Source organism: Porites lutea, chromosome 14 (genome assembly GCF_958299795.1).
Source record: "Porites lutea chromosome 14, jaPorLute2.1, whole genome shotgun sequence".
Taxonomy (NCBI): Eukaryota; Metazoa; Cnidaria; class Anthozoa; order Scleractinia; family Poritidae; genus Porites; species Porites lutea.
Window position 1 is genome coordinate 15,012,195 of NC_133214.1, and position 25,739 is coordinate 15,037,933.

Below are 25,739 nucleotides of genomic sequence, written 5' to 3' on the forward strand. Positions count from 1 at the left end.
CTCCACGCGCGACCACCTCCCATAAGCGACCACCTTCCCAAAACACCAAAAATGTCCTAAGTCAAAGCCTTATACTGGAACCTCTCGTAAACGCCACCTCCCGTGAGCGACCGCGACCACTTTTTCGGTTGACAGTTTTAGAATTTTCTACTGTTTTCAACTTCTGGTAAGCAACGACTTGACATATGGTCTCACTAAACAGTGAAGTACATTGCAAAAATGGACAAGAAATTTATTATTTTGCTGTCATAATTATTGTCTACACATCTATTACTGTGTTTGTTCGTTCGATATACTAATGTGAAAATGGTCAGATTTCCAGGTTTCATTTTAAGAAGTTAATTTTTAAGAAGTTAATTTTTTGTTCGTCAGACTTTTTAAGGACATTTCTGTACACAAGTAAAACTTTTTAACCACAAATTTATAACACGCGTTATCTGAACTAAGTGCACTTCCATAAATGAGTTGTCACATAGAATAGCCAATGATTTTGTCGATAAAACTACCAGTCATTGGCAGGGAAAAAGTAAACGTTCATTAATTTTTTAGAATTCTAGGTTGACTTGAAAATTTCGCCCACGTGGTCCGACTCTCGTAAACGACCACCTCCCATAAGCGACTGTACATCGACGCGACAACATTTGTATCGCTAATAGTAAGGGAGACTGGTCATGAGAGCCGGCAAGCTTCAAAAATAAGAGCACAGCGGTGCTGCAGTTTATGTTGGAGGCTCCTGGTGCACAATCGTTTGTTTACCGTTCACAAATAGTGACGTAATAATGAATGCAACGTTTTTATTGGTCAATAAGATCAAAATGATGATACTATTGAACGTTGTGCACCGTAAGGTCCACAAAAACATGACAAAAAAGGTCCACTTCCGGTCGGCGTCCTTCGCTCAAAAGTAGTTTTCGGTTTCCCTTCGTGCCGTTTTAATGTTTTATGAGTCAAATGAGTCTATAAATTATGAGTCAAGTCATGAGTCAGATTAGCATTAGCCTGCATAACATGCGCTTTATTAGCCATGCGAGGCGAACGTTGAGCGAAGCGCGAGACGAAGGGAGGAGAAAAATTAATTAATAAGTGCTTCATTTTTTCCTCCCCTCCTCCCGCGCTTCGCGCAAAATGCCGCGTTGGCCTCGCGTGGTTCATAAAGCGCCTGTCATTCAGGCTAGATCAGCATTGAATAGTGAGCCTCTCTTTGGCTACCTGCGGGGGTCGTTTTCGTCGCGCGTTTTCCATCACTTCGGCGATTTCGTCATAAATACCCATACAGAGTGTCTATAGTTATTAGGCAGGGTTAAACACTGACTCGATAATGGTTAGCATTTAGAGATTCTTCTTTTGTTTAAAAGACTCATTGACCCATCATGCCGTACCATTAGGAATCGAAATAAACGTTTATGTAAAAGTTTTATTATTGCTAATAATACCTTTTTTCCCATGCCAATTGCCTGGGTTTTGCAAATGATGCTTCAGGGTGTTAGAGGCAAACTCGTCTTGAGATTGAAATTTACGTTGACAAAATGGATATGAACAAGATATATCACCTGAAACATGGGTATAAACAGTTGCATTAGATTCTTATTGACAGTACATGTAAAAGTTTTATGATGGATGGTTATTACCTGTCATTTTCTTATGCCTCTTGCTTACGTTTTTCATATGATGCTTTAGGTCTTTATCTGTGGTAAACCGCTTCGGGCAAACCGTACACGTAAAAGGTTTCGACTGCGAATACTTAACACTATGTACGGCTCTTTGATGATCATCATTTCCGTTATCGGTGGTAAACTGCTTCGAACAAAATGTACACTGAAAAGATTTTAATAGTGAATCCATATCTAGCTCACCGCTCAATGACAACTTGAGAACGACGCTTGTCGAGTAAAAGCCACAGAGCGTCTGCGAAGCTAAACTTTCCTGGTTCGTTTTATTTGTATTTCACACGTGCGTGCGCTTAAAGTGGCCTGAAAGAGGGAAAATCCCCACGTCGTTAACAATGGTTATGCCGAGTATAGCTCACGAAGTTATATAAACATCATGGCCGGCTGAAAAAATGCCATTTTTTAGCGAGTACTAATAGAGGTTAATAATTGTACTAAAAACGACTAAATAACCCACTGTTGTATTTTAAATTGGAGTTTATTTTTGCTGGAAGCTGACGGGACAAGAACAAAAGCTTTCACCTCGGTTGGAAACTTAACACTCTCTTCATGCAAATTTTGCAAAAAAAATTATTGTTTTTTCCAGCAGTATGGCCGCGTTTTCTAGTAGCTGAAAACCAGCAATATTTGCCTCATCATACGATAGTCACTATGGTAAACAACTCATGGACATCTGAAATTACAAATTTACTATGAGTTATGGTCAGTTACCGTAAAGTTTCGAAACTGTAACGGCCCTCGTTACTTTCGAACTTGGCATCCTTCCGCTATTGCTACTTTCGGAGGCTCGCTAGTTTCAGGGGGCGTTACTTTCGGATGGCTAAAACGTGTACTCCAAAAAATGTGAAAGGAATACTTTTTTAAAAAGGTAATGTTATCCTGTACTTTAAGAGTTATAAATAGGAATGTCAAATAATCATTATTAATAAACCTCGGATCAGTCAGGGCATTTGTTCATGATAAGGAATCTATCTCATCTGTTGTTTATTTCAAAAAGGGAAATTAGTTTTGAGGTCTCTACTTTCGGAGGGTTGTCATTTTCGGGGAAAATGCTACTTTCGGTACTGTTATGAACACCTGTGACATTTTAATGCTACTTCGGGAGGTTCGCTACTTTCGAGGGGTCGTTATTTTCGGAACTTGACGGTATATTGAACAATTATTCCTCGAGGCCGGATGGGCTATTGACTCAGAGGCCATGAGGGCCAGAAGATTAATTGTTTCAGTAAAACCCAACTAGTTAGTCAAAAATATTGTGACAAAACAACCCAGCGACATTTTTCTGTAAAGTAACTGTTCGAAGGAGCAAATATTGCCTAGAAATTTCTAAAGCTTGAGAAAAGCTAAAAATTTGTAGATAACCATTCCATTTGTCTAAAATATTCGGAGGTTTTGCAAAAGCTTAACTACGATTTTCGGAGGTTTTGTTATTCACATTTTCATACCAAGATATTGCGATTATTGTTAAAAAAAAGGTCTCCTAGAACTTTCGGTATAAAGACAAAACGCCCCGTATAATTTTCTAATCAAAGCAAGGCTACTCCATGCCCTCGAACTTTGGACCTGACCCACAAGTGTAGCTAACACTTTCTGATGAGACGAAAAAGCCACCTTAAACTTTCGTGACGACCAAAGTTCCCCTAAGACATCCGAACAGATACATAGTTTTTAGTGCAACTCCAAATTAACCAAGCAGGCTTCTAAAGCATAGAGAAAACCATCTGAGACAGCTCTGGCTTATTTGGAAACATTCGGTCGTTGGGTGCCCCTACTTCGCGAACACAAGGGGTTTGCCGGGTGAGTTCTTAGTTTTTGTGTATTATTTTATTTGTCAATACATACTTACTATATTATCTTTTTAATTTTTCTCAGGTGAAATGAAGAAGCGTTGGGCGTGATCCAGACTCCAAGCGTGATGATTTCACTTACATTCCCTATACACTTGTCCAACCTCGTTCCCAGATTCCTCTCCTGCTCATCCTCCCGGAGAAAGAGTAGGAGTGGACCCTGGGAACAAGGTTGCACACTCGCCTTGTATTTAAGAAAACGAAGTTAGTCAACTGTATGATACAAACAAGATGTACGCGCTTTTTTTTAAAACTCTTTTTAGTCGTTGGCTCTGTACACCCGAAGTAAACATGGACCTCCTCAGAAGAAATATAGGATTAAAATGTAACGAGTTACGCAGTACTGAATTGCGATGATTGTTTTTATAATATTGCAACTGTTGATTGACACATGTCCTGAATAAATCACTGTAAGAAACTGAGTGTTGTGATCATGGCTATTTTTGAATTTGGGGCGAGGGAATTATTGAGCTATAACATACTTTTTCGATTTCGAAGATGAAAAGAAGCCTAAATTGAAATTTTGGTAAATGGTTTGAGTGACCCTCTCATCACTCTGAAGCAAATTTCAGTTCAAGATGGCCGGCAGTAGAAATCAGAAATTTGATAAACGATCTGGGTAGCCTTCTCATCGGCTCAAAATGTCACCAAACACCATTTTCTTCCGTTGTTTTGACAATACACAAAATAGAGGAAATTTCAGATGTTGACTCTGTTGAGTTCTTGGGTTCTTAAAGAACATGGAGACTTGTTATCTTACTAGAAGTTTTAATGAACTGCAAAACTAATACAGGGTGACTACTTACAATAGTTTAAGAAATAGATATCACGCGGTTACATAGTTGATGACGCTATCGATGACACGCTTGGCTGCTAAACACTACACACCCAAAATTATACCCTAATCCCTTTAGGGACTCTACATATTACAAATAAATCTAATAAAATTGTGGTTCTTCAGCTCCAGTTAGCTGTAAACCACACATCTCTGAGAAGGGGTTTCCGCATGGTTTCTTCTGCAACCTTTTTCACCTCATCCCAGCAGTCAACACGGGCGTACAGGTTGTTGGTTGGGTTGGCAGGATCAATTACATATGGCCCACACTTAACACTGAAATGCCAAAAAGGAAAATGTGCCATAAATAAAATTCTCCAGTAAAAGAAAATTTGTCCAATTGCTATATTTCTAAAATTAACGTGTTACGAATTTCTTGCCTCAATAGACATTCCTAGCGGATTTGGCAACTGGTTGAAATAAGGTAGAAAGAGCATACCGGTTTATAAACATCCGAGACGGCCTATGTCCTCAAGAATCTAAAAGGCGGTTCGTTTATCCTGGTTAAACTAATTTAGAACACTCCATGAATGTACCTGCTTGGAATTAAATTCTTTCTGTAGTAATCTCCCCAGGAAACACGAGGACTTTGGTGATTCTTTAGAGCCTCCATAACAGCTTTAAAACCAATCTTCAAGTCAAATCTCTCTGGATGATTTGCATTTCCCCAGGCATGTATTGTGAGAAGCTCCAGAAGATAGGAGGGTGGGACATGCTTACTACCACTCTGTGGAATGTACGTCTTACGCCAATACTTTACCAAGCGAATCAGGTCTTTTACGAGTGCAGGCCGTTCCTTGACGAAGTGTTTTTGAATCATCACAAGGGCTGCGGAGTAGTATGGCCAGTTCTTTTCGTCCCCAAGCATTTTTCTGTAAAACCTTTCTCGCTCTAAGACAAAGAATATTGAATCTCGGCTTAGATGTAACATCATAAAAGTATTTTAACTAAACGCTGATAAGATTAAATCTCTCCTCAGATTTAACATCATAAAAGATGCAGTAAAAGTTCATAAATCGTTTTTCAAGATTGCGCATGTCTTTAGCTTCACTGATGGGCAGTTGACCAACAACCCAAAAATCACTGTTTAGTAGCTTAATCTGCGCGCAAAGATTTTTTTTGCACCTACACATGAAATGGTAAGCCCCTGGTGAGAATGGAGGGCACTAATGCCTTCTCATGGGAATTTTATTTTGAGAGCTGTCCCTGGGTAGCTGGGCTGGGTAGGTATACTATTGGATTGTTGTGCAAACCCCTAGGGTGGGGGAATTTCAAACTGTCGCCATGCATCTAGTAGGACCGAGAGAACCTGATGATGAGACACGCCCCATCTTATGAATTTCACTTGAAGCGGCGATGTGGTCTTTGTCCAAAGAACTTTGAGCACGTTAGCAAACTAGTGGAAGATATTGATGGTAAACAAAATAAAATGAAATTCAAGATGCACAAAAGTTAAGACCAGTCTTTTGTTTAAAAAAAAAAACACTGAGATACAAAAAGAAGTGAATACAGAGCGGCGTGAGATATACAAGTGACGGCAAAAATTTGTATAATTACTTGATTTTATGGAAAGAAAAAGAATTTAGAATGGTATAAGAGAAGTAGTAGTGATGAAGATGAAATAAGGAAACAAATAATATATTAAAACAAGATTGCAAGAGGTAGTGAGAAAAAAAGATTGCCCTACTGGAAACACATGTTAATTGACCAAAAAAGGAAAAACAAAACAAATCTCAAGCTGATCGACATTCACTGTTTTATACATTTTGCTGACTTCAGTCAAAACCGGGTGAACAACTATATTTGTACATAAGGAAAAAAGCAGTTGTGCGATGAGTTAAGTTAGGTTGGGTTATAAACGTTGAGTTAACTGGGAATTTCTTCAAGGGGGCCTCCCATTCAAACAGCCGTGCACTAACTACTCCATGAGCAACTCAGCGTTTCAACTCTTGCGTTTACGTACATACCATCGACGCCCGCTACGCTTGCTTCAAATGTGGGCAAAAGATCAACCTTAACTGGCTCCCCAGGGTTGAAATAACGTGACAAGTTAAACTGCAAGGAGAACCGAGTCTTCTTTATGGAAGTCAATCTCCAGGAGTCCCCGATACTGCTCCCCAAGCGTGACTCTAGCATACACAAGATGTCAGGTAGTTTGCTACTCAACTGGGAATAGGCTCTTGCCGATTGTGCTAGCATAATTTTTGGCATAATCTGAGGAATTGAGCATAATTTTTGCCCTTTTTCCAAAAGTAGCACTGCTAGCATAATCCGTATATTTTCTTGTCTTAATAGCACAATTTTAGAATAATTCAAGAAAACGAAGATCTCAGCTACTAAAAACGATAGATTACTATTAACAGTTGCTTCCACTCCTATTTTTCGACTTTTTTTTACTTGTGTTGAGATACCGCGGGAGTTCGATGAAACGGAACCGGAAGTCTGTGTCTCGGTCCCAGACTCCTTAGTCTTTCTCCCAGTGCTCGTTTCAAAATGGCGGCCGCCACGCCAAACCAGTCAAGTGCAGTGAACTTACATCCAGATAGTTTACAAGGTTGCGAGAACAGAGAGGATAGACCAAAGCCTGCACAACTTGCCCGGGATAGACGCCTCGAATCCACCACTGGAAAATACAAGAGGAGGGGGACGAGTAATGTCACTAATGTGAAAAATGTCCCTTTGCAAGATCGTATTAATCAGTTCCCTGATCAGCACCTGAGTGTCAGAGGCACAACGATCTTTTGCAATGCCTGCAGAGAAATGGTATCATCCAAAAAGAGCATTTTAGCATCACATTGTAGTTCAAGAAAACATGCCAAAGGGAAAGATGCCAGGGTTAATAAAATACATTTTCAAACTTGTCTTGTGAGTTGTGAAGTTTGTGCACAGAATAATTTTTTAAAAAAGTAGCATAATTTTGAAAAGCGAGCATAATTTGAGCATAATTTGGGCAAAAAACGAGCACTGCCACTAGCATAATATGCCACTTTTACTAGCACAATCGGCAAATGCCTAACTGGGAAGCGTTTTCAATACCGTTCATAACCATCACGCAATCCAGGTCGGCGTTGTTTTTTAATGCAGTTCCTTTTGCAATAGATCCACCCTAAAAAGACAAGGCACAGGGGCACTCAAAGTCAATTTTCGGAAAATATCTGTTCGGAAGACGATTTAAGGTGGCTCCCTAGAGTAAATTGGCCGTGCGCAGCTTGAGCACTAGTATGGCGCGAGCTTTAAAATCCGCGCGACGTCCACGCAAAAATTAAAACAAACATGGCCTCTCAGTTTCGAAATATTTCCCCCAAAAAACTTTATTAACTTTCTATTAAAGCTCATTATGCAAAAAGTTTGATTAGTGTAGGTCAAACATTTATGATAGGAGACAATGTTGCACCGGTTACAAGTCACTATCGATCTCCAAAAGAGTAAATAGTATGCAAAAATGAAGCAGAAATTTCTCAAATACATCAATTCTTTCGCTTCAAAAGTAGACAAACGTTAAATAGACAAAGTAAATGGACAATGTTTTTGCACAACGAGAAATAATTTTTACTCACAGACTGACCCTTGACGAAAGCAATAGTTGTCCGTCGAGACCTACGGTCTTGTACATGTAGCTGAGGACATGCTGTACGATTTATAGATCGGCGCCATCTTTTACGGCAGACTTTTAAAGAAAAACTTCGCCGTCGAAATTATCCCTAAAGAAGAACAAGGTTGAAAAAGTATCCGGACGTGGGCTAACATTTGAAGATCTGCAAACAGTGTACAGCAGATTAGGAAATGAAGGGCTTATTGCAATCCTTGCACAACCACCGTCTTCATCGCCGACGATCGCCATCCTCAGTGACCACCACGCTTCGAATTTTAGCTGCAATAGTCAAGTACTTCGAAGAAAACATCCTGTGTTAGGTATAAAATTGAATCCGCTATGTCTCCTTTTTCAACTGGCGAGATATCACCGTAATGATACTAATAAACGGCTTCAAAACAATGGCTTTCGTACTCTTCAAAGAAACCACATGTTTTCAGTAGCTTTGTGCATTATGCGCATGCGGGCGTGATGGCTCGCGCGCGTATTTTGCTCATACGACCCCGAACCACGCGTGTTTTTCGGATTTTTGTGACGTCAACGTAGTTAATTAACCGTGAATTTCTCGCGTTTCCTTCGCTAAATTTTTTTAAAAATCGCCTCATTTCTTGATAGTTGCAGTACCTTTGTACTGACCTATTTTTGTTAAAATCTGTAAGAGCTAAATTCCTCCATTAAGAAAAACTACAAATTTCAAAATATTAGCAAAACCGTCTTAACGACCCCATGTTTTTTCTACTTTAAAATGTTAAGCAATATCGTTAATATAAAGTGGCAAAGTTTAAAGACATTTCACCGTGGGAAATAAGAAATATTAAGAAAAAATGATTAAAAATGACAAAATTACTGCCTGCCAAAGGATGCGATGTTGCCATGGCAACGGCCTTAATCCAGAAAATGAAACTTGATAAAGGACCCTTCTTATATGGGTAACCTTAGCAGTGAATCTCGTGAACAAAATCGCAAGGACAGAGTGACTAGATTTCGTTCTGTAACGTATGCTAGATAGCTTGGGTTATTAGTAAATACTCTAGGGAGCCACCTTAAGATCTAGAATTTTCGGAACATTTGTTGTAAAATTTCTTGCTTGCCTGCCTCTACTAGGATTTTCGAAAATCTGAAAAATGGTATAGTTGCCCACTTTTAGCGGATTTTTACCCTAAAAAGGTCACCAAGAATTTTCGGGAGCCTATTTTCTGGCTTAAATTTTCATAAAGATAAGTTTTGGTCCCTATAATTTTCGGATCACTAGACTTTCAGCTAGGAAATCCGAACAGAAGAAAAGTTTTTAGGGGATACAAATATGCCTATATCTATTGTTTAAATACTGAAATACGTTTACCAATGCCATTGTTTAAGCGGTTTTGAACTATATCCTCGTTGGGTGCCCCTGAAGAAAGGCATGTAGAATCTAATCATAGCATTTTTTTTTTTATTACTTTCGTGCTAAACTCCGGCACAACGACCGCGGCCCAAGATCTAGAAACCCCTCTGGGTTAGCAGAGGGGACTCCAAGGTCAAAGTATGGAGACGCTACGGTAAAAACCCACGAGTAAGAACCTACATTTTCTGGAGTAAGCCTAAACAGGTTCTTATTTAAATGGTAGTATTTTATTCAATCTTAGGCTATTTAGGTTCTTAAATAGGTTCTTATTTCTGTAAAAAAAAAACAAACAAGCAAAAAAACAAGCTACTAAACAAGATGGTAATCAGCCTATTTTTCAATTTAAAAATGCGATACAACAATATTAACCTCTTGCACATTTCAATAAATTAGCACCTTTTATTTGCACAGCAATGCCAAGCTCCTAATTCTCCAAACGGGATTCTTGTACAGCTTTGCAGCTGCATTTCACTAATATATATTTAAAAAAATAAGAACCTGTTTTTCCATTTCTAGGCTAAACAGGTTCTTGTTTATAGGGGGTATAAATGGCAAATTTTACCACACCCTTTTGAAATACATCCAGTATCTTCTAGGGCAGGAGCCAGTTATCTGTCTTGGGATATTGTTGAAAAATAAAGACATCTACAACGATAATCTAGCGCTGGTGGGGAGGGGCAGGGGGCTGTTTCAGCAGTTACCTTGATCAGGTTATGAATTCCATAGATTGTATGCTCCCAGCCTTTCTGAAGTTTTCGGTACAAGGGATCAATGGCATTATTTAACAGACCATGAAATTCGTCATCTGGTTGGAGCTCGTCACTTACGAATTTATTCACTTGCAGGCTAGAGCAAGCTTGTTCAATGATTCCCTTCTCTTCCTTCTTTATGGGAGGAAGGGAAAGGAACATGGGAACGAGGTTGAAGGTGGAATTTTCTGCACCTGCAATTCGAGAAACAATTTAAGTCACTGTAGGACAGATAGATAGCCATACGTAGCAAAAAAACGGTGATAGGACACCCTAACTACACCTTTAGCGCTAAATGATAAATCTAGTTGTATTTTTTTTAATCGTAAGAAAATTATGGTCCTGCGAATTGCGAATTGGTGCGGAAAAACGAACCATTGCAAAATGTTACGAAAACAGCTTCAAGGGAGCAAATTCCAGGTACTTGTGTTTTCACCATGACCTGTCGATTTTTAAAACGATTGGAATATCTTTTAAGTCCAACAAACTAGTCAGCAAATTAAACTAACAAACCTGAAAATGGTATTTTTGACCCTCTAAGGTCGCGGGGGATACCATACTCATAACCGGATAAAAGATGATGAGTGCATAATTTAAAGGTTTCACGTGCACGTGACTGCGAAAATGTTTATTCAAAAGTAACAAATGGGCTTTGAATGGTAGTAAACCTTGTTTCAGGGATTTTTAAATCAATAAAAATAAAGAACTCTTTATAAGTTTCCACCAGAGTTCGGCATCTGAACCCGGGCCTTAGCCCATACGCCTATGCTTCCCCGTAACCAACAAAGCTTACGATTTTTGCGTATTTAAATACATTTTCATTTTTCTCTGTAGCCCATCACTCTGTCTCTGTTAGGTCCTTAGATAAATTGATTTAGTTATGAAATGGTTTTCCAATTTGAACTTAAAGACAAGGTGGAATCGTCTGCGTAAATGTCCATAGTTTACTTGTGAAAGTGGAGAAGCATATCGTTGACGAACAAAAGGAAAAGTATCGGTCCTAGAAATGCCCCTTGAGGTACAATGCGCACATCGACGGAGAAAAGCTTCTATTTTCGCGGGAGAAAAGTGCTCTAAAAATAAACCGGTCCGTAAAAACGGCGTGACGTAAGGCCTTGTATGGGACACTTTGGAAAATACCATTACAGTCTCAAATTGCCGTTTGGGTAGAGCTTCATGTAAATCTGACGTTCACATTATCTTTTGTTCTTTGCACGAACTGCGAGTGCAATGGCCGATTTCCAAAAATGCAGTGGAGCCCGGTTAATACGGACATCAAGGGGACGTGCCATGGTGTCCGTATTATCCGGGTGGCCGTAAAGTCTCCTAAAGCAGAAAAATAGGAAGAAGGGCAAGAGCAATGACTGCAGCAAAAACCCAAGGAAGTGAAACTTGTGTAGTAGGAGGCAGTAAACTTCCAGAACTTTACTGACGGGTTACAGTAAAAGGGACAAACACGGGAAGAAAGACGGACTTAGATATTGCAAAACTGAAGTAGGGTTTACACGAAGAACTACCCAAACGGCACTTTAAGAATATTATGAGTCGGTGATCGCTTCCGGCAATTCTAATTTTCGCTAACACCTGGAAGTAGAAACGGAAAAACTCCATAAAAATCACCTTCTTGATTAGTGAAATGCACGCAAAAACGAAAAATACGATACCTTTTTTTCCACACTCGCCCTAAGAAAACTTGAAGTAAGTGCCCCAAATTGTTTTTGGATAAGATGGACTATTTTTAGGATTTTTTTCGTCCATTGCTTAGGTCAATTTTTCTTATGTGATTGTTGTATTTCACTTATCGCAAAAAAGGCAAAACGAGAAATTTCTCAGTTTATTCAGTTTGTCGACATTTCAATTCAGTTTCTTTTGTTAATTCGGCTTCCTTGAATGACAGCAGTCAAAAAAATGACACCAAATGAAATGCTTGTAATTTGGCTTGCAATTTTTCGCAGTCTGTTTCAGAGTTCTTTCAGGAATATAAACTTAAATCGATAAAAAGTCTCTAACTAATTTCAAACTTCGATGAAATCTCCACATAGCGTTGACGATAATTTGTTAAATTTCGTAGAAGGTTGTTATTACGTATGCGCTAGCATTCGTTTGGACTCCCACTAAGAATGAATGGAATGTTGGGTACTCTATCACTCGGAATCTGTTCACGCATGTTTTGACCATCTAGCACATTCAGCTTGTATGTTTTGTTTTGCCATTTCAAACCACGTGATATCTTTCAAACGTGCTACCCACAATATGTTCAAGAAATGTGAACATCATGGACTCCGCTAGGAACTTCACGTGCTCTGACTTGGGAAAAAAAACATACAAGCTAAAAATGGTCTATTGCGAAACTGTTTGAAAGAAAACTTGAACCGTTTTATTCACCCCTTTCCCTTTTAGTTATCGCTTTCAGTTTACTTTACAAATGTTGTAGCGTCAAAACCTCGCTTTCGGTTAGAATTCGTCGCTCTAAACGCCTTTTCTTAAGCTTCCTGGTTTGGCTTTCATTTTCTCTTCATATCGTACTCCTAAAGACTTCGGGTATTAGCTCACGTCCTGACATTCTATGTAAAAGTTATATTTTTGATCAATATTACCTTTTCTCTGGTGCCACTTGCCAGGGTTTTTCAAATGATTGCCTACGTCAACTTGGCGTCGAAAAGTCCGCTTCCGGGTACACAATTCGTATGAACAAGTGAATACTCCATAAAATGAATAATCCCCATGTACATCCATTTGATGATCAACACGGCCAATTTCTGTGTTAAAACACTTTAAGCAGATTGTACACTGATAAAGTTTTGATCGCCAATCCATAATTAGCTTAAATTACGTGAGAACGTACGTTTTAGCTTGTTAAGTGAAAGTGACGGTTTTCTTTGCTGGTTTGTGTTATTTGTATTTCACACGTTCATGCGCCTAAGTGGCTTGACGAGGGAAATCCCCGACTTCGTCATGCAATGGTCATACCGAATATAACTCAAAGAATTGTTTGTTACTTCTTATTAACATCATGGCTGAAACATTGCTCATTTCTGTGTGTACTATTAAGAGTAATAATTTGTTATATTTGATACTAAATATTTGAGATAACCCACTCTAGGCTGTTGTATTTTAAATTCGAGTTTATAATTGCTGGTTTTAAGATGACGTCACTTTGGCCATTCTTCATGCAAATTCTGAAAAGAATTGTTCTGTCTACCAGTATGGCCAATTTTTTTCGTGGTTGAAAACCAGCTATGTCAGCTATATGTGGCCTCGCGTCATATGATAGTCACTTCCGAACATAACTCATATCTTGTCTGTTACTTCTCCAAGAACGTCAGGGCTTAAAAAATCCCAGTTTGGAGAGTACTTAAAAAGCAATAATTTATGCTATTTATTTCAAATACATGAGTTAACTTGTTGCTGCATTTTAAATTTGACTTTATTGTTAGCGGGGTTCCACGGCCACCTGCCGGAACATATATTGATCAGGGGGTTCCCCGCTTAAATTCCCCTTATTTCAACAGCATCTGACATCAATATTTTTATTTCAAACAATATGGTAAAAGAGCTCGCCGAATGCCAGCCATGCGAATAAACAAAGAAGAATCTTCTATGGGTTATAATTTTTGGAATTTTTTGCGTCAAAAACTGAAGGAATATTAAACGAAACCGAAACTAACAAACCAAAACTACAAAACAACAAAAAAAAGAAACAAAACGTGCAGTTAACCGTTTCTCCTTCAAGTGAAAAACAAAGCAAAAACAACAAGACGCTATATATGTGAACGTGCAATTCGGCGTCGTGGTTGTGGAATTAATTGTGAATGCGAAGGAATAGTAAGAAATGATATTTTTCCGGATACCTTCCGTACAAATACCTTTACTTTTCTCCTTTGAGTAACAAGACGTCTTGACTTCTTCACCAAAAGTCTGCGAGGTGTATGACCGCGTTTCGATTATAATTTCTGCCATAAATAAATTCCGCACGACAAGACCTCAGTTCCACTTCCTTTATTTCCTCTATAATATCATAGATGACAAATTACTCTTTAATTTTGGCGCGAAATTTCAGCGTTAATTTGTAATTTCACATGTGAAATTACAAAATTGCCATGGCAACCCTTCCGTACGTCTGAGTGTCAAGATGGCGACGAAGTTTTAAAATGCCGTGAATGAAGATGTCAGGGCACAAAAAGACGCTTTAGAAAACCTGAACACACGAGAGAACATCAAGAAGGACTCTAACAGGTATTTTGCCGAAAAAGTCTGAAAAATTCTGAACTTTATAAGCCAAATTTAAGGTCTAAACATTTGAGAGAGTGGAGTTCTCGATCGATACGATCCAGGATAAACATTTCTCAAACTCATTAATAATTCATTAAGAAAATACAAAGGAAATTAATGTTTAATGAGTGTTTGGAAATCGGATGAAACACTGCTTAGTATTTGCATCCTTAATTTCTCCTTCAAAAACGATTTTGTTTGAGAAGAAATATCAAACATTCGACACAGTGTTTCATCACCAGATGAAACACCTCGAAGTTCGTCAAAAATACTCCGCTGCGCGTCGTATTTTCAACTCTCTTCTCGGTGTTTCATCTGGTGATGAAACACTGCATCTCATGTTTGATATATTACGTCAAAAATCCAAGATTGCTAACGTAATTCGTCACCCACGATATTAATAGGTAATCAAATGGTATACTCGCGCGTGAAATTATTCCCTAATTTCACTCGTCACCATTTGATTACACATACTAACAACACTTTCCTTATGTACACTTAACCCCAGACCTTCTCCAGCAACGTAACTAACATCAGTACACTCCTTTACAAAACTTGCTGAAACTGTACAACCTCCACACAGAGGATAATTCATATACAACATCGCAACATAAGCTTTAAATTATTACATGAAAAGCAATAACACGCAATACAAAAACAAGTACAAAAACACCTACTCTTCCAAACAAAACTAAAAAGAAGAACAATATTAATCAGTGATGATGATGCTTATCACAACGGTTACGAAACCACGGTACATGCGTTTTGCTTCTCCTTGTCATGCCTTGTTGACAATCTATCGCTTCCCGAATCGTTTCGTCTACTCGCAACTGAGCAAACGACCGTACCACTTGCTCGATCTTCCTCTTTCGAATCACTCTTGCTGCAATAATCTCCAGTAATCGCTCTTATCGTTATCTGTCCCCAAACTTTTTTCCATGAAGGTATGTAACTTGTGTAATCTTGACTTTCTTAAAGATATCTCGACCAACTTCCGACCTCACTTCGGAAGCAAACTGCAAGTTTACGACATTCTTCAGCGTCGCAAATCCTTCAATACTTTGCGCACCGCCTCAAATATTTATTGTACCCGAAAGATCTAGAAGTGATCTCGCGAAGCAACTTCGGACATTCGGAAACAACTTCGGGACATCTGAATGCAACTTTGGAACATTCCTGAGCAGCGCGAATCCTTTAATTCGCGCTCCGCCGAATTATAAAAATTGTTCAGGCCCGCAGAAGGCTGCTGTTGTTGTCCAAAACAATGAGGGTCCTCTTTGAGGTGGCCCGAACCTATTTATATGCGCGTTGGTTATATTTTTGAATCGCCATTTTCGGCAGGAATGATTTAACCGATTTCCATGATTTTTGGCATCCTTAATAAAGAATGGTTGAACTTTAAGAAAATATTATTTATTTTCCTGTAGGTATAAAAACGGATGAGATATCGGCATATGTCTAAAACCGTATTTTTACAAAAATTGTCAATAATTTCGAAACCTTAAGACAGGTTTTTCTCTAACTTCGGCAAATAAGCCTCAGAGCTCTCTACTTTTATATCTGCAAGTTTGAAGTCTATCGTGACCGTAGAACTCGCTGCACAAATAGCTGGTCAAATTTAACCCCGAAATGCAACGCTAAAACATTTTCGAAAGTTGACGCATGAATGGAGGAAAACTGCCGGTGGACTTAATCTCCTATCTGCAAGGGTATTCTTGCCCAAAGCTTCAATTGCAAGAATCTGAGTTATCAGAAACATACGGCGAATAGAGTTTGCAATACAAGAAGAACAACTTTATGCTGAATGCGAGGCAAGATAAGAGAATTTCTATTTATCAAACTTTCTTTGTATTTGTCCCTCTCTTTTCGAAACCTATCTTAACAAGGCATATCATATTATCTACGAAACACTCAAGAGTTTTTAGCGTTGCAGGTTTCCGTTTTGAGGATAAATAAAGCCACCAACTCCACTACTTCTAACCGTCCATTTTTCAGCTGCACTGAAAGCCCTTGTACTTGGTAATTTATTCAAGGGTTTTAGACTTGACGTCACATTCGCACGGGAAGTTTGCCACTTGGGGATAAAGATGAAGAAAATATGACAAACGTCTTATTTTTTTATTATCCCCAATGGCAAAATTCCCCGTGCGAATGTGATGGCAAATCTTTCAAACTTGAATAAATTACCTAATACAAGGGTTTTCGTTGCAGCTGAAAATGGATCGGTTGAAGCACTGGAGTTGGTGGCTTTATTTGTCCTCAAGACAGGAACCTTCAGTGCTAAAAACTGGTAGGAGATTTCCGTAGATGTTATATCGTACTTTGTTGAGATTTTTTGCGAAAAGAGAAGGGAAAATACACAGTAACTTTGATAAATAGAAGTTATTTAATCTTGCCCCGCATTCAGCATAAAAGTTGTTCTTCTTGTATTGCGAACTGTATTCGCCGTAGGTTTTCTGATTACTCAGTTTCTTGCAACTGAAACTTTGGGCAAGAATACCCTTGCAGATAGGAGATAGTCTGTCGGCATTTGTCCTCTATTTGTGTTGCAACTTTCACAAATGTGTTAGCGTCGCATTTTAAGGTTAAATTTGACCAGGTATTTGTGCAGCGAGTTCTGCGGTCACGATTGACTTCAAACCTGCAGATATAAAACTAGAGAGCTCTAAGGCTTATTTGCAGAAGTTGGAGAAAAATCTGTCTTAGGGTCTCGAAATTATTGACATTTTTTGTAAAAATACGGTTTTAAACTTATGCCGATATCTCAACTGTTTTTATATCTGCAAGAAAATAAATAACATTTTCTTAAAGTTCGACCTTTTTTCTAAGGATGCCAAAAATCATGGAAATCGGTTAAATCATTCCTACCGAAAAACGCGATTCAAAAACATAACCAACGCGCATATAAATAGGTTCGGGGCACCTTATAAAGCGATGTGCTGGTCACGGCCGGCAAAATTAAAATTAAGTGTGAAACATTGGACACATGCACATATGAAAAAGAGACGTCAAGGTGACTCAACAATGCACTAAGCAGTTGAAATCCCAAACATCAGAATTTTTTAGCCCTCTTTAACTATTTTATAAACAAACATGATGCAAATTTCGCCCAAATCATTGGCTGACCTCTTTGGAAAAATCCAAAATGGCCGACAGCTGAAATCAGAAGTAAAAACTCTTGAATGCAGAGGTCTCCTTAATGCGCCTATAAAACCGATTGGTTCTTTCTTGTCGGATCTCTAGTGTAGAGATGCTAATGCCAGACGACACTTAAAGAGCGAATTTTAAAACAAAACCGATTGCAAGGTTGCAATACGGCAAAGGGCTGATTTATTTGAGGCCAATATTTGGGTAGCCTCCCACGCAGAAAATACGAGCTCCCCTAAAAACACCTGCTTGGGAGGCTAATATTTGGGCTAACAAAATTAGCCTTCCTCAGGGCAAGAGCTACACTGAAAGAGAATACAACGGCTCCTTAGATGCGAATTTAAATTTACATGAGAGGCTAATGATAAACTAAAAATGAGAACAATAGATAGCATGTTAGAAAGGTAAATAATTATACAATAAAGTGATTGATAAGGTTCAGTTCAACGTTCGTTTTTGCGGTTTATACCGTCTGGTGAAAGAGTTTTGCCTCTATTTATGTGCTTCTCTTGTTTACGGCGTGACATACTAAGTGTAGGCTGAAGTTTAAGCAGAATAAGTTCTTTGTCTGTGATTGAGTAGCCTGGTTAACTGAAGTGCGAAATCAGAAATTTGATAAATGATCACCTTGTTTTGACAATACACAAAATAGGGAAAATTTTAAATGCTGACTCTGTCCAGTTCTTGGGTTCCTTAAGAACGTGGAGAATTGTTATCTTACTAAAAACTTTTTCGAAATGCAAACCTAATGAACAGTCACATTAGAAATAGATATCACACGGTTACCAAGATGATGATGCCATAAATGGCTGGTTGGGTAACAGTTAACAGTCCACTGTTACCCGTGATTTTTGACCTCTCGCAAAGTTTATTTCAATAAATTTGTAAACAAAACGTTTTTCTTCGTGGGCTACATCACAAATCAATTAAAGACTGGTCCCTCGGGAAACGTTTAATTTTGTTTCCCTCGAATCTCAATGTTTCCTTCGCCTCCGCCTCGGGACACATTGAGATTCTCGAGAAACAAAATTAACTGTTTCCCTCGGGACCAGTCATTAAGTGTTCTCTCGTAAGCGACTACAGTGGTCGTAACTAGAGCTGGTCGCTTACGAGCGCGGTCGCAAGGAGAGCTTCGACTGTATTACCTTTTCTATCATGCCACTTGCCAGGGTTCTCCAAATGTTTCTTTAGGTCAAACTCGTGTCGAAATTTACGCTTACGGATACAAAATGGATATGAACAAGGGATTGACCTTTCTCCTGAAAGTTGACAAACAATATAATTCACTATTATTCAGCCAAATGTTTAGGTTGTAACAGTACTGCCTTATGCGTCATGAATTTTCTAGATTATCTGCACAACATCTCACCTTGACAAGAACTTTTAAGAGCATACAAGAAGGTCATAGCTAGTAAGCAGACAGGAAATTGGTCGCATGATCAATAAATGACAATTTTGTGCCGCAAAACTAGCCCAAAGTGCAAATTATGCTTTCAGTACTTTTTGGGGGGAAATGCTTGAAAATTATGCTCGTAATGACGAATTATGCCATAAAGTATGCTAGCACAGCCTATCAAAGCCTAGTTTCATCCACCCCTCCCCCCTTTCCGTTAAATGATCGACTACCTTTTCCCTGCCTGATCAAATTGGCAACCAAACAATTACGTCATTTTGGGGGGAAGCCGAATTGAAATTGCTTTCGGTTTCATTTTAATCCAGAGGGATTTGAGGTTTTCCGACTGAAACAAAGCATTTTAACTAATTTAAAGTACCAAGGTAGAAACCGAGAGTAGAGACCGACTGAATTATGCAAACTGATACGCAAATTTTCTTTTGAGCGACGAACTCTTACCGGAAGCGATGCTTTTTCTCCCTAAATCTGCCTTGACGCAACAGTATTTGTAGTAATAATTGCACAATGTCTTTACTCTTAGAGAGACAATTTCCCTTAGACACGGGTAAAACCACTGCCCAAGAATGCGAAAGGGCCTCTTCCGATTAGCGCTCGTCGCTCAAACACCTTTGTTTATCCACTTATTGGTACAAAATAGATACCTCTAATACCATGTAGGGCTCGTTGATGTTCAGCTCGGCCATAATCTGTGGCAAACCGCCGCTTACCGCAAATTGTACACAGAAAAGGTTTCATGGCGAATCCATAACTATCTTTCTGCCTGAGAACGAAGCTTCTCGAGTAAAACAAAAGCTTAAGTTTTCCGGTTTCAGTTTTGTTTGTATTTAACGTGTCCGTACGCAGGAGGGAAATCCCCGCGCGATTTCGTCATGCAATGGTCATATCGAATATAGCTCACGAAATTGTAAACATCTGATCATGACGGAAAAAAATGGCAGTTTATGGCGAGTACTAATAGAGGGTAAATTTGTCTAAAAGTACTAAATACTTGAAATAATCCACCGTTGTATTTTAAAAAAGAGTTTATTATTACCGGTTTTAAGCTGACGTCACTTCCGCCATGCTGGCGGCCAAGAACAAAAGCGTTCCCTTCTGTTAGAAACTGAACACTCTCTTCATGCAAATTTTGCGAAAAAAATTACTGTTTTGTCCACCAGTATGACCGCTTTGTCTGGTGGTTGAAAAGCAGCAATATGTGGCCTCGTCATACGTTAGTCACTACCCAATATAACTCAGATCTTGTCTGTTACTTCTACAATAACGCCATGGCTGAAAAATCCCAGTTTTGGAGTACTGTTAAACTAAAAATGGCTATTTACTTGAGTTAGCAACCGTTGTATTTTAAAATTTGACTTTATAATTAGGCATGCTCCCACCGTACCTAACGGTTTTTCTTTCCTGTTTTAGTCAGAAATCATATGTTTATAACGGGGTGTTAATTTATATATTGTGCTCTTTTTGGCACGGTACTCGATTCGAAACTTTACATGTCTGAATTCCCCTTCTAACAGTATATGACATCAAAATTTCTATTTCAAAAAATGTGGTAAACAACTCATAGACTTGCCATCTGAAATTACAAAGTAAAATCTACTGTGAGTTATGGTCAGTTATATCATTGATGCCTAATTCTTGCGTCCAAAAAACTAAATTTGTGATTTGAATCCTACGCATGCGCCCACAAAGGTGTTGGCCCTCGGCATTCTCGTTACCAGGGCATTCTCGTTCCCTCGTTCCCAGATCTTCGATCCTTTTGTACGGTACGTAAGTCATGTGTTTCATCTTCACTGTTAGAAGAAAGATTTACTGTTTATCTCATCCATGAATCGTGAAGTTCCATAAACAAGACACTACAGTCACTGAGGAGTTTCCAAGTACTAGCAAAACGAGTACTGTAAAAGATCGCGCTCGCGACCCTCAGGAGAAAAGAAACCAACATGGCGGTTGATCAGACGGAACACCTGTGAAGTCAAGTGGCATAATTAGAGAAGACGGGTTTAACCTCTATCGGTTCTTTTACGTATACTTTGATAGTTGACTTTATTTATGGAATAAAAACTCTCGTAAGCGGTATGGTAGATTCCAGAAGTAGGGAAAAGTCCGGCACATGTCCTGTGAGGTATGCTTGTTAGATCACGTTAAGTTAAAGGGTGTTTCGCAGAAATTGGTGGTCTCATTAGCAAGTTATTTTGAGGAAATCCTACTTTAAGGATTAAGCTTGTGTTTTAAATCATCAAGAAACTCCATGAGGGCCCTTCTTCCGGCTTTTAACCCCCTTGGGGGTAGACTGCGAGCAGTCTCTCTTTTTCTTCAGATTTAGCGAGAGCAATGCACGCGCGCGGGAGCGGCGAAGCCGCGAGACGCGCGAAACGAGGGCGGCAACCCGAGAAGAAAAAAGAGAGACTGCCCGCTTAGCCAGAGCCAATGAATTAAGCGTTGGCCTCACAACGCAAAACACGATTGGCTGATTTGTGAAGCGTTGACAACAAACTGTCAACAATCGAAACCATTGACAAGTTGATGATGGCTGAAGCACTGCAGGAAAGTTTGCCACGTTTCTCGAAAAAAAAAAAACATTAGATACGGAGCAAAGAGAAGCATAAGAAGGTCTCATCTCTCCGGGTACGTGACGTGATCGCACAATTTAAATGCTCAAAGCCTCTCTTCACTGTCAAGGAACGCTTTAGTTCCAAAACGGTAGTCTTACTTTAGAACTTAAAACAGAAAGTAGCATAGACTGGAAGACTTTTAGACTGTTTATTTTATAAAGCTAAAACAATAGTAATTACCAACGGATGCACTACAGGACATCGCGCTATAGAGCAAATATTCTCAAGAAAGAAAGAAAAAATAATAAAAAAAAAAAACAAATCGGCGCCGAAAGAATGATCTTGAGTGAGTGGCAGCGTTGGCTTAGCTTTAGTTAAGCTACAGTTAGGATATGTAGAACACTGCCCCGTGAAAATTCAACATCCTGCAAACAAGAACTAGGCCACGGGTGATCTCATTCAAAACATAAAGCACAGGAAATGAATTATTAATAGAATAAGAGAAATAGACCAGCTTCACGACTTCTAAATGTGAGACCAGCGGCCAAAATTAAGATTTGCTCAGTCAATTAGCTTGGAATCGACTCTAACTCTATGCAATGCATAAGCTGCGCTTTAAAAAGAAAAGTAGAAAAACCTCTGTTGTTCAAGCAAACTCTAAGGGACGGACCATTAGAAAAGTTATGGGGGGGGGGGGGGGAGGGGAATTTTCGAGCCGCAGGAACTTTTTTTTTCGTTATTTTTTCCTTGTATGAATTTTTTTTAGGCCATAGCATGAATATTTTTTAGGGTTAATTGGCGTGCAAGAATTTTTTTTCATTTAATTTTCCCTTGCGCGAATTTTTTTTTTGTACTTCGCCCGCCCCACCATAAGCTTTCTAATGGTCCGTCCCTAAAGTCACGTTTTACGTGCCTGGCTGTCAACACTTCAGTACTGACGCCAAAAAATCACTAGACCGTTAAAGACCATTCTCTCTGGCTTTGCGGGTAGTCTCTCTTTTTTCGTGCCTCTCCTGTCTCGCGCCATCAGTCACGCGCGTGGCCATTTGCGTGTCTCGCGTTTTGCTCGATGGACTACAGAAAAAAGAGAGACTGCTCGTAGTCTACCTTGGGGGAGGGATACTCGATCAATAATTTGGGTACATTTAAGTGAGCTGCTGAGGGTTTGAAACTCTGACTCTGTTTAGGACAAAAAAGTTCCTAAAATACATACTCTGTTTGGGACAAGGACAAAATGCATGCCATCTTGTGTCAAAGCATTGCAATACCGCAAATTCATGTTAAAGTTATTGCATTTTTATCCTTTTAGTATGAGCAAATTTCATCTAGCAAATCAAATCAATCATGCAGGCAATACCCTGTTTATGATTACTACAGATTTGCACGAAATCATATACCCCGTTTAGGACAGATTTGCATAAAACTGTAGAGTGATTCCATGTTGCGGACATTACGTTCAGATACTAAAATTAATATTTTAAACTCCAAATTAGATGTCAAAATGTTCATTAAGGGTGTTCAAACATATCTAGAAAGTATTTTTAGTGTTCCCTTTGTACCTAATAAAAAGATGCTTTGGTTAGGTCTTAAGACCTTGAAGGTATGAGCTGAAGAAAGTGTGTTGCGGACATTACAGTTTAAACAACCACTTTTTAGAGTAACTTTCTTTAAAGAGATTTTCCTGTGAATTTTTAACCTTGAGCAGAAAATAATTGTGCCTTCAAAACATAACAATAATTAGATTTTTCAACTGTCAAAGAAAAATTTTATGCAACCTTGTTCCAGTGATTCTACAAACAAAAGTTTGTGTTGCGGACATTACATTTTTGGGAACACATTTTTTATCATTCACTTCCTAGTCAGTGTTGCTGACTAAGGCTATGTCCATTTGTTCTGTAGTTACTTGTCTAAAAATGAAGCTGTGAAATTATCATTTACTTTATTTATGTTCTATTATAATATTATATAATCTCCTGCTGAGACCTAGTATCATGCAAAACCAGGCAGATTTTTTTCTACTAAACTGACTCCTTAAAATAATTTCCAAATTAATTTTATCACATCTGATCTCAAGTAAATGTTGTGAGAAAAAAAAACGTTCTCAGTAGTGAGGATATTATTTTGTTTTTCACAAAACTGATTTAGCTACTGAAATTATCATATTTTGTCATTCAGTCTGACTTAAAGACAGATAAAATGTAAATTTGCACTAAAATTGCACATTGTTCACTACAAATTATATTACAAATTCTAGTTAAAAAAATAATACCCATTCAAGTTTGCGGAAGAAACAATGATGGTCAGTGCTTTTCCTCAAAAAGCATGCTTAAAAACTGTTCTGAGCATGCTCAGCAGTACAAAACCCCTGACCAGCTACTCATTGGCCATTTTGGAGTTGCATAGGGAACTGGGGCAAGTTTCAAATTTAAACTAATCGATAAACTGACACCACCATATAAAAGGTCATGTTGAGATTGGTTGGTTGAGCAGGTTTGGTGCTCTAAAGTTGAACAGGGATCAAGTTATGACTCTTGAAACACAGTTAAAGATCCATACAAATGTCACTCTGTAATTTTGTGACAGCATCCCCTAAAACCATATAAACTCTTTAAAATATTTTTCTGTTTTTTGGTTAAAGTACTGCAAATTCGTCATGCATCTATACTACTTTATGGAAGGAACTAATTCGAAAATCACTATGTTTGCCCATTTTCAAGAATATCACAGAAATCGTAAAATTTTTAGAATGTTTTTATTATAGTTTGTAAATTAAATTCATTGGACGTTACAGAAAAGCTACCAGCTCTTTTTAATTTGCCATTTACATTTGTACATCAATAAAAAGCAATTTAGTGTTAAGTGGGCTGTTGTCTGAATCTAATTCAGAGATAGTGAGAACTAAATATCCACAACAGCCTGAATAAATGAAAAATCTAACATGTGTAATGTCCGCAACACTTTTCAACGTATAATTTCTGAGCAAAGAAAACCCACCCAGGAAATGTTTTGAAATTAAAATAGAGTATACATCAGACTAACTGAGCAGCATCAATAGCACATGAAAATACAGCACACTGTGTACAGGAACTGAAAAAAGGTACCTTAACGTTGCGGGCATTGAGTAATGTCCGCAACAAAAATTCAATGTCAGTTTTCTTAGGAAAGTGCCAGTAGCTGGATAATAATTTATAGCCTAATGATATTGTAAGGCAAAGGTTATAATACACACATACTTTTATGTTAACTGTATGTTTTCTTAGATGTTAAAACTTTGTTTAAAATTTCCTTCCAAAAATTCCAAATATAATGAGATTCAAATTCTCTGGATTTCATGCCTTCTCACATTAAGCACATGGACAAGACGCACAAGATCTCAGTAATTTCAAACAGCCCATTGTTTCAGCTTTCTGTTGGTTAAGTTTCATTGTGCAAAATTTTATTTTAAAAAATTCAAAATTTCATTGTCTCACGTGGAATTGCCCTGTATACCCTGTTAAGGAGAAAGAGGTAAAATTCCGTACCCTGTCTAGCCGCACATCCCCATATAGCCTTTTTCATTAGTTACATGCACATATGGGACTTAAACATGGTTTTAAGGCAATGAGCCACATAACTGAATTATAATGAAAAGAACAGAAAAGGAACTTAAACTAACTAAAAGAACTGACTTGAAAAAAAGTGCTGAAGATCTATGTATAATAAACGACAATTCAATTACAGGATAGGAAAAACTTTTTGCACTCTTTAAGCTTTTGATTCCATTGCGGAATCTTTATCAAGTAATGGATCTAGGCGTTTTGTCATGTGATTTATACTGTGAATCATGTGACAAAATATCTCCATAGATCGAGAGGAGCTCGTAACCAGCGTCTCTGTTGAATGTTGGAGCCCGACAAAATATTTCAATGGCCTCCCTTACTTTCTCTTGAACATGTACTCCTCGCTCATGAGGGTCAAAGAGGAGGACATATCCAAGTTGTGGCCTGACAACTTAAGATGATCCCCCACCGCTGTTGTTGATGCTCTTGTTATTGCAACATGTTCCTTGAATCTCACTCCAAAAGGTCTGAGAGGAACCAGACTAAACAACACCCTGGTCCTCCAGGTTGGGGGCTAAGTGCATGGTTAAGAGCGCCTGTCCGTAAAAATCAAACATATCGCGGCAAGGGTGGAAAATTCTATTTCTTTCATATTTTAATGTTAGATAGGCTAGGGTATAACTAAAATCACTGTATGGTTTTTTTGGTGAAATATCCTTTTATTTCAGAGATAAATGCAAATAA

The 25,739-nt window shown here is 38.5% G+C and overlaps 1 protein-coding gene across 1 annotated transcript; it reads right to left on the reverse strand.

Annotated features, from left to right (window-relative positions):
- Positions 1-4,021: 4,021 nt before the first annotated feature.
- On the reverse strand, positions 4,022-12,941 carry LOC140924491 (2'-5'-oligoadenylate synthase 1A-like). The gene is made up of 6 exons (XM_073374516.1): positions 12,672-12,941; positions 10,027-10,268; positions 7,364-7,455; positions 6,317-6,513; positions 4,886-5,240; positions 4,022-4,625 (listed from the first exon to the last, which is right to left on the reverse strand). Exons 1-6 carry the CDS (start codon positions 12,889-12,891, stop codon positions 4,472-4,474), a joined length of 1,260 nt encoding a protein of 419 aa, XP_073230617.1. The 5' UTR covers positions 12,892-12,941; the 3' UTR covers positions 4,022-4,471.
- Between the last annotated feature and the right edge of the window lie 12,798 nt (positions 12,942-25,739).

What these genes read in the sequence shown, in the direction of transcription:
- LOC140924491 (XM_073374516.1), bottom strand. Translation starts at nt 12,891, where the DNA reads ATGGATTGGCGATCAAAACTTTATCAGTGTACAATCTGCTTAAAGTGT. An exon ending in AAGCGTAGCGGGCGTCGATG is followed by an intron (nt 5,241 to 6,316) that starts GTATGTACGTAA and finishes TCTTTGTCTTAG; the next exon opens with AGCGAGAAAGGTTTTACAGA. An exon ending in AAGAATTTAATTCCAAGCAG is followed by an intron (nt 4,626 to 4,885) that starts GTACATTCATGG and finishes TTGGCATTTCAG; the next exon opens with TGTTAAGTGTGGGCCATATG.